Genomic DNA, 9,340 nt, shown 5'->3' with positions numbered 1-9,340 from the left:
AGCTTCAGACCTTGGAGATGAAACTGCAAAATTGGCATTGGGCCTTTACTAGTTGTATGTTGGATATTCTATCAAATGTTTTTGAGGACAATGTGTTATTTCATTGTTCCTTGTGCAGGCACCAAAAGATCATGCTACTGCATGAGAGGCATTGAAGGTAAGTTTTATGGAATCTCTCTCTTCTTCTTTTTTGCCTTAGTTTTTTGGTGTGTGGCATCTTCTTTTTGTTCTTATATTTTTCTTCCCAATAGGTCACACATCTTCAATAATTTGTTTGTATTCAAATGGGAACTCTCTTGTTTTGCGAATCACATTATTTAAAACATAGTTTACATAACAGTCTACATGAGTGGCATCCCCATTGATTTTTTTTTTCTAATACATTTTTTTTTAAAGACAAGAAATTTTAGCTCTCCTTAAGAATAGAATAATTAAGAAGAAATGGATTTTGAAATAGGAAACTAGTTCTATGTGGATGAGGTGACCAGTTGTACAAAAAAGTGGAAAAGTATCAAGATGGTTGTGTGATTGCACGATTCCTATTAAGTTGAACATGTGAATTGAGGAGTAATTTGATCCATGTGGAGGGTGATTAAAAAAAAAATAGAGGAAAACCGAGGAGAACCTGAGATGTGGTGATAAGAAATAACATGATTAACTTAAATTTAATTGAGGATATAACTTCAAATAGAATCAATTGGAGGAAATAATTGACCCCAAATAATTGGGATATTGATTTGTTGAGTTGAGTACTTTTCAGAAGAAACAAAGAATATACACACACCTCACATAATTTGTCTCTATTTACATTATTTATTTTCATGATTACAGAAGAACATTATTGGGAATTTTCTAACCTCTTTGTATTCGTTGTTGGCTATATGGCCAAATCTTCTGATTTTCCTCTTTCCCAGCAGTCTTCTGATTTGTTTGGAATTTGGTATAAATAGGTTTGTGATTGTTTCACTGTTTCATGTTTCTTCCGTTCACGCCATGTTATTTTTTATACCAGGATACATGTTATCTATAGATGCGTGTTTATCTATAGATGCATGTTTTTCTTACTTCCTTTTATTTTTATTATATTTTTAATCTTTTTGATAGTTGAGTGTTGAGCATACTATTTGTTCAAACCTAAGCAATGACCATCTTGATTGTTCTTAAGCTAGTATTGAGTAGGACTGCCATTAATTTTTTAGTTAGAACATTTTCACCAAATCATACAAATTTGGTTACCCAAACATTTTCAGAATGCAGCATGTGTCTTAGTTCCTGGTGGATTTGGAGATCATGGTGTGAAAGGAATGATGCTAGCTGCAAAGTATGCCAGAGAAAATAAAGTTCCATATCTTGGGATTTGCTTGACCATGCAGATTTCTGTTATTGAGTATGCTAGATCTGTAAGTGACGTTCCTTCCAATAGATTGACATGTTTCATATGACAGACCATGTACTAACCTTATTTTCATCACATGTTTTAGGTTTTGGGTTGGGAAAAGGCAAATAGTACAGAATTTGACAACGAGACACCCAATCCTGTTGTAATTTTCATGCCAGAGGTGCTTGCATTGTATTGCATTTTTTTGAGCTACTCCTTTGCAAGAAACACTGGTTATAGCAAATTAATAACCATCATCTTTCTATTTTTATACAGGGTTCAAGAACACATATGGGAAGCACAATGAGACTGGGGTGTCGCGAAACGCCGTTTCAGACTCCTGATTGTATCACTGCAAAACTGTAAGAGATATCAATGCTCCATTTAATAATTTCCAAAAGTGAACCCAACATCCCTTTCTGCGAGATATGAATGTCCACATTTTCCAATCAAGTTTCTTTGATTTTTTCATCTTCCTTCATGCATGCATAATACTATATTCTCTGTTTATTTCTAGGTACCATAATTCAGAGTATGTGGATGAACGACATCGGCATAGATACGAGGTTAGTTATGGAGATTGATTTGGTGGAAGAAAAGTGTTCATAGACATAATACTTATCATGGGATATATACTTGCCCATGGCATTATTGTTATAGGTGAATCCAGATATGATTGACTTTTGGTTGAGCTGATTTTCTTTACTAGACACTTGAGAAGGTCCTAATAATCGAACCTCATACTATTTTCCGGACCCTTTAGGTTGAAAACAAGTGCATAAATGTTTTTGTGTTTATTTGCTAGATGGCTTTCAGTTTCGGGATGAATTTCGCAATTTGCAGTTTTTATACGTTTACATGAGAAACACTAGTTTTGATAGTTTATTTTCTCAGTTCATGTTTGGTGGCTCAGAAAAGTATGTTCTTTTAAAGTCACATTATTTGAACTATTTTAATATCTTCATAGCTTACTCTTTTAGAGTCACAACAGCAATTGACTTTCTCCTTTTTTGGATGTCTGCAATTAGCATGTATTCCTGAATTTCACATACAGCTTTCTAGTCATACCTAGAAATTGAATTTGATTTATTTATTTATTTGTTTGGGTTCATGTGACTTTTATCAACTTTGATTGCTCAGTCATTAATTAATTTATTCTTTCAGGAACACTAATTGAAGACATTATGATTATCACTTTCAATGTGCAGGCCACAAATATTAAAAAATGTGAATGAGGTGCTGACCTTATGGAACTTCCATATTGTACCGTTAAGGTAAATAGTAGTTTTTGTCTTTGAGTTTTAGGATATGTAATTATCATTTTAGCATCTCTAGTATTATTTTGTCCGTTGAGAACAAGATTTAACGCAATTTAGTTGCACCAAATTAAGTATTTCAAGATTTATGAATGAAATAAACTAAGCATATCCTCCCAAATTTCTTTAATATGCCACAGGTGCATCGTTTGATGTGCCTAGAGCTTAAGAAATGCATCGACAAAATCTCGCAGATATTTTCGTCCATTGAATCTTCTCGACCAGGATGCCAATCAGGAATGAAGGTTCTGTGCGCTTTACACCTTGCCATGGAGAGAGCCAATTCACTTATTCTGCACTGCTCTGAGTCTAGTAAACTCTACTTGGTATTTTTCACTACTATTTACATAATTGATTAAACTGTTGTGATTTTTTGTTTTAATTTTTGTTGAACATGCTTATACCAATATTGTCAATCTATCGTGTGGGATTGAACATGCTTATACATATATTGTCAATCTAATGTGTGGGATTGAGTTTCCATTAACCACCTCATCAACTGAAAGAAAATTTTCATTCAATCTTCAACCTCAAATACTTCCAAAAGCCAAACAAAATGGGTCACAGCAGAATCGAACTTTACATAATGTAAAGCAGTTTTGTCAGTGAGGTTCACCTCTTAAATGTTATAATATTTATCCACCTTCTTGTAAGGACATAAGAAGATAATAAATTGAATGGCTTAATCACAATATATGATTATCCTCGTGTGTATATATATATACTAAATTGAGGAGGTTACAATTTAGGAAGGTAGAATAACAATAAAATCAAATATAAGGAAATATGCCTAAAATCCTGTAATCACACAATATACTGGATTCATACAATATACAGGATTCACATATTCCAACAAGGACCGTCTAGGTTAGATCTGTGTGAGGTTCTATGATTGAATTGATTATATTAAATTATATTGTGTGGAAATAACTGAATAAAGTTCTATATTTATATCTACAAAAATTATATACTTTAGGAATTGTCTATATTGAGTTCCAGTAAAGCATATGTAAAAACTCTATCATAGAACTTACATTCAGCAAAAAGAAATCTAATAGTCTTATCAAAGTAAGGAATGATGGTCTTTTATTACAAGGGAAATTGGAATAATATAAATTGAAGTTTTATTTTTGGTGCAAATGATAAAAGTGCACATTAAACATTTTTTTTTTGTTGTTTTTTTCACACTACTTATCTTAGGAACTATTTTTTATAATTTAACCCCTAACTATTACTTTTCACTTTTTAAATTCTCATGTAATTTAACAGCACAATATTAAATGCTATTAAATGAAATTATGAAATGGATGTTATACATGTGCATTATTCTATTTATTTATTTGGTTGTTTCCAGGTAATTAAGAACCAATCTGACCTCATTGATAAAAGATGAGTGTTTTACTCAGACATAAGAGATGACAATCCATTGAATTCCATTGTGTCAAAAGTGAAAATTGTGCAACTTGCGGCAAAAGTATGACCATCACTTACTTCTGGCTACTGATATCTTTGTCTGTTTGTTTTTATTCTTATGATTATTTTTGTCTCTGTTTGTGTGTGTGTGTTTCTAAAACTCTGTTCCTGTTTATTGCTTTCCAAGTTTCTGAAATGTTTTCTCTGTGAAACAGGCTGACTTGGCTGAAAAAGAGAATACTTTTGTCTTCAGACTTGTATTATGATATGGCATATTCATTGCCACACTTTTCGTTTACAACTCTAGATACAGCTACAGGTTAGTATGTTTACCCAAGGACTACAATCATTTTTTAAAATGAATTCTTCTAATAGATGTTGTCTGCTTCAGCAAATCCAGAAAACTTAAAGATGGATAGTGATGCATCCTCAATAAGTGAAGCTAGTTCAAATAGTGCACTAGGAGACAACTGACGCTGCAAAGTCTTCCCAAGTTTCTAGATGTCAAGAGTATCGGATGACTTTACTAGATTTATACTCTGGATGTGGAGCCATGTCAACTGGTCTCTGCCTTGGAGCATCCGTATCTGGTTTGAAACTGGTTACTGTAAGTCATGAAGTGATTGTAAATGTGATTTTTGTAAAACTTGTTCTTCTATGCACTCTTCCATGCAAAGGCTTATATATGTTTTATTTGTATTTGTTTATTAGAGGTGGGCTGTGGATATAAATTCTAATGCATGCGAAAGTCTAAAGTTGAACCATCCTGAAACTGAGGTAGTATATTTGTTCCCTTTCCTTTACTTTTTTTATTAGTAATTTATATATATATATATATATATATATATATTTATCAAGGACAAGTCCAAAATGATTATAGGTGAGAAATGAAGTAGCAGAAGATTTCCTATCTTTGCTTAAGGAGTGGGAAAAGCTTTGTAAAGAATTTCAATTGTTGGGTTCCCATCAATCAGAAGATTCCAATTCTGAACAAAACAGCTTGGACAGTGATGATGATGTTGATGATGGCTCTAAGGTTCCTTCTGGAGAGTTCGAAGTGGGAAAATTACTGGCCATTTGTTATGGTGACCCAAACAGTGTCAACAAACATGGGCTGTATTTTAAGGTATATAGACTTTAACCAAGAATGACCTATGAATGTCTTCCAATGTGATTGCTTGCTTTCATGGATTTTTTTGCCTCACCAACTTAATTGATCAAAACAGATGCTTATTTTGATGAACAAATTGGTCACCTTTTGTAGTTCAAAAAGTAATAAACACTTAACATCTGAAGGAAAGAAGGAAGAAAACTAGTTCGCATGTCTCCGTTGTCCCTTGAAAACAAATTTATATTGCCTGTCCAGTTATATATGTGTATGTGTGCGAGTAAGTGTAGATACGTACATTTGTTCACTTGTCTGCAACTATGACTGATGTTTTTATTGTCCTGTGTTTTTAAACTTTTATTGGCTTTAAAATTTTTCAGATATCAGGTGGTTGGAGACACACCATGGCACTGACATCTGATGGAAAACTTTACGGTTGGGGTTGGAATAAGGTTGATGACTTAATTCTCCTTTATTTTTTTTAATTGAATGCTACTGCATCTCTATATCATGAAAAAGTTTGCTAGTTTGATAACAAACAGAAGAAGGTATTGCTATCTCCATCAACCAATTCGAACTTTCTTTTTCTTGTACAGTTTGGACAGGTTGGTGTTGGTGACAATGTTAACATGAGACAATAAGGCATAAACTTGGGTTTAACCTGCAATTAATGAGAACCAGCATTGGGGAATGCCTTGCACATAAATGGAAGAAGGACCTTGTTTACTTGATTGTTTAAACTTCGATTGTTGCCTTAAGTTAAGAGGACTCATGAATTAACCCAAAGCATTTTCTAGTATTTGTTAGCCAAAAAACATCCTTAAAATATAGTAGTTTTGCCCAAACACATAAAACACTTGGTCATTATTACTCAGTCTCTTGTTCTTAGTAGCAAGAAGTATGCAAATCAGATGGCACCTGAAACATTGAGTTGCAGTCTCACAAAATGAGACACACATCATTATCAAATGTAACATAATTATCCTTTCGGCCTGATTATTTATCATTGTGGGTATTTCATATTCTACCCGGATTGTGTTTATGCCCCGTTTACAACCTGCACGACCTGATTAATCTGTTAGGTCTGAACCGTTTCTTGCTGTATTCTGATCTTAGTATATATTATATGTTATTATGGGGATTAGGGATATGAGATTGGAGTGATTAATCTGTTAGGTCTGAACCGTTTCTTGCTGTATTCTGACTGCAGGGAGTATCTTTTTCCCATGGCTGACATTGTAACTCCAAATTTAAAAGAAGCATCTGCTTTACTTGGTGGTGTTCAATTGGAAACAGTCGACGACATGCGTTCTGCTGCAAAATCTATCCATGACATGGGTCCACGGTTAGTGCTTTGCATTTGAGTTTTTATTCTTTTTGAGTTAGGCTTATCAGAAGCTGACAAACTTTTCCACAATCCCTCCAAAAGTAGGAAAAATTATATTTCGACACCTTGTTGTTTGGCACCATGTCACTTTAGCGTTGAATTTACTGACATGACACTTATCTAGTCTTTGTGAAGGTAACTGACACGTCACCTTTCTCATGGATTCAGTAGAGTCTATTAGTAGAAGTTTGGGCAATGATAAAGATATGAATGCCAATTGTGATTTGTGAGAGGGAGGTTTAAGTGTCACGCTAGGCACTGTGAGAGGCAGGTTTAACTTTGAGTTTGCATAGTCAATGTGTACATATGGGCTTGCTCTTTTATTTCTTAGAGCAGATTACTATTGTTATTCACCCAAAAAAAAAGATTACTATTGTTATTATGGTGGTTCATATTGTTATTTATTGAAATAAATGAAAAAACCAATTTTAACCTAGACAGAGTAATCTGATTATCACATTGTCTGAGCTTGAGGGATCATTTATCAATTCACTTTTTGCAGGTGGTTCATGTTGTAAATTCAGATTCCAGACTCGCAAATAATGATCTACCTGTTGATATCCAAAGGTTGAGATGTCGTGCTCTGTGTTATTCAAAGCGGACCTCAACCTGCTACACTTGAGGGCAGCATTTCACGAGCATATCGGTGATGTTATGGGTGCCTTGCGAGACTATCGAGTTGCTGTCTCTGTTGACCCAAACCATGAGATGCTGGAACTTCACAGCAGTCAAGAGCCATGAACCCCCAAAACACAAAATAGAATAAAAAAAAAAAAATGGGTTTTTTTTTTTATTTAAAATTTTAAATATTGTGTCACCATTGTATATTTTGTGAGCATGTGCAATGCCATGTCCATGTTTATCTTCTTTATAATTTTTTGGTAATCAATATCATGGACTGTCCTCACCACTGTTTCCAAATGGCATGGATTCATCAAGAATCAACACTTAAAACTACGGTAGAGTGAGTGTTAATTTATTTTGGAATGGATCAGCTACTGCATGGATTTAACTTATTGGATTTTTTTCTTGAAGGATGTTGTATTGGGTACTATTATAGATGTGAGGGAATAATAATCTCATAGAAATATGTCTGTACAAAATTTTATTCATTATTGCTATTTTACAAGTATATTTTTAAAGTTAAAGCTTACAAAATTAGTAGTTTAAAAAAAAAAAGGAAAAAAATCTATTGCGGCGTTTTTTAAAACGTCATTATAGTTATATTTTTAAAATAATAAAAAAGCTATTGCGACGTTTTTGAAGCGTCGCTGAATACTGTGTGACGTCATGTTACCGTTGCTGCGACATTTAGCGGCGTTTTTATAAACGCCGCCTATACTAATTTTACGACATTTTTAAAGCGTCATAAACTTATAGCGACGGCCGCGTCCTCGACGTTTGGTGGTAAGCGTCACTAAAGGAATTAGCGACGTTTTTCACACATATAGCGGCGTTTTTAAAACGCCGCTAAAAGTCATTTTTCCAGCAGTGTAAATTAACTAATTGTCAAGCAGGGACTACATATAATAAGTTGATGTTACTAATGGGATAAACAAATTTGGAAAAATAACAAAACATGGTAGGGGTTAAAAAAACAATACAAAATAATAATAAAATTTTTCATGGGTAGATAATTATTATTTTTGAAAACTAGAGTTGATTTGTAATTGGGGAAATTATTAAATATTTATAATATTTACTATTTTTTAGTAATTTTTTTTCCTAACATCACTAAGATATAATTTTCCCTTTTTATTTTCCCCAAATATTTATAGGCAATTATGTGTTAGTGGTATTTGGAAAAATTAATTACAGTTTAGTGGAAGATTTTTTTAAATTACAATAAAAGTTATAATTTTAAAAATAATTACTAGTCAATGTCATTTAGAAATTAATTGACAATTTTACCTTTTAATTCTCTCTTCTCTTTTTTTTTCTTCCCTCTTTTCTCTTAACTAGTTGGACCCCATACGCTACGAGTGTAGAGGTCACGCAACAGTTGCCATATGTTTTTTTAATATAAAATTTATGTCATTGTTGTTCTAAGATGCACGGGAAAAATATTGAAGTTGAAATATACATATGCAAATAACCAAGTATGGCCAAAAAAGCGGAAAAAAATTTAAATAAGAAATGAAACCAATTTGAGAGAAATATAGAAACGAAAAACATAAAATTAGAATTAAGAATTAGAAACCTTTAGATTTTTGATTTTGTCATATAAAGTGTCTCTCATTAATTTAGGAGGAAATAAATATACATGAGAAATAAAATCTAATCGATTCCAAAATAAAGCAAGAGAGGTTGATATTTGACCTAATATAAAAGCTATCCCACCCCTTTAATCCACAATGGATGCAATCCAAATGAAAGCATAGTTTTAATTTGTAGAAGTCAATCAAAGCGACTCATTGTGGAATACAAAATGTTTGCATACGTGAATTTAGATATCTGGTTGAATTTTTCAAATATCTTATCAACTTTATATGTGATCTCTCCTCTTTACTGAATTTTGGAACCATAGGAAAGTTTCGCCAATATAAATTAGAACAATGTTAAACTAATTTTTGGTTGTGGCAATGAGGTGAAAATAGTTTAGCGTTAAGAGTATGTTGATTGAAGAATAAGCTTGACATTGTATTCACTTGATAAAATGATGCAATGATTGTAGACAAAACTAATGAACATAACAGAAAACCATATCAACCAACAACAAAACAATTATTAAAAGAATA

At 32.8% G+C, this 9,340-nt stretch overlaps 1 protein-coding gene and 1 long non-coding RNA gene across 2 annotated transcripts; both read left to right on the top strand.

Annotated features, from left to right (window-relative positions):
• The first annotated feature begins 1,172 nt into the window (after positions 1–1,172).
• On the top strand, positions 1,173–1,997 carry LOC114275566 (uncharacterized). Its single transcript, XM_082868016.1, has 4 exons — positions 1,173–1,400; positions 1,482–1,559; positions 1,655–1,740; positions 1,896–1,997. The coding sequence occupies exons 1-4, from the start codon at positions 1,305–1,307 to the stop codon at positions 1,960–1,962; spliced, it is 327 nt and encodes a 108-aa protein (XP_082724142.1). The 5' UTR covers positions 1,173–1,304; the 3' UTR covers positions 1,963–1,997.
• Positions 1,998–4,085: 2,088 nt separating this feature from the next.
• On the top strand, positions 4,086–5,230 carry LOC114309030 (uncharacterized). Its single transcript, XR_014328882.1, has 5 exons — positions 4,086–4,168; positions 4,323–4,426; positions 4,499–4,714; positions 4,819–4,884; positions 4,988–5,230. It is a non-coding gene; the product is annotated as an uncharacterized LOC114309030 (long non-coding RNA).
• The last annotated feature ends 4,110 nt before the right edge of the window (positions 5,231–9,340 follow it).

This window comes from Camellia sinensis, chromosome 5, assembly GCF_055761805.1.
Source record: "Camellia sinensis isolate YWXY chromosome 5, ASM5576180v1, whole genome shotgun sequence".
NCBI classification, from domain to species: domain Eukaryota; kingdom Viridiplantae; phylum Streptophyta; class Magnoliopsida; order Ericales; family Theaceae; genus Camellia; species Camellia sinensis.
The sequence above is the reverse complement of the archived record's forward strand: the minus strand, read 5'-3'. Positions and strand labels throughout refer to the sequence as shown.

Bases quoted from the DNA above. Each gene is read 5' to 3' on its own strand.
- LOC114275566 (XM_082868016.1), top strand. From the start codon at position 1,305: ATGATGCTAGCTGCAAAGTATGCCAGAGAAAATAAAGTTCCATATCTT. The intron at 1,560-1,654 runs GTGCTTGCATTG...ATTTTTATACAG, and splicing joins TTGTAATTTTCATGCCAGAG to GGTTCAAGAACACATATGGG. The intron at 1,741-1,895 runs GTAAGAGATATC...GTTTATTTCTAG, and splicing joins GATTGTATCACTGCAAAACT to GTACCATAATTCAGAGTATG.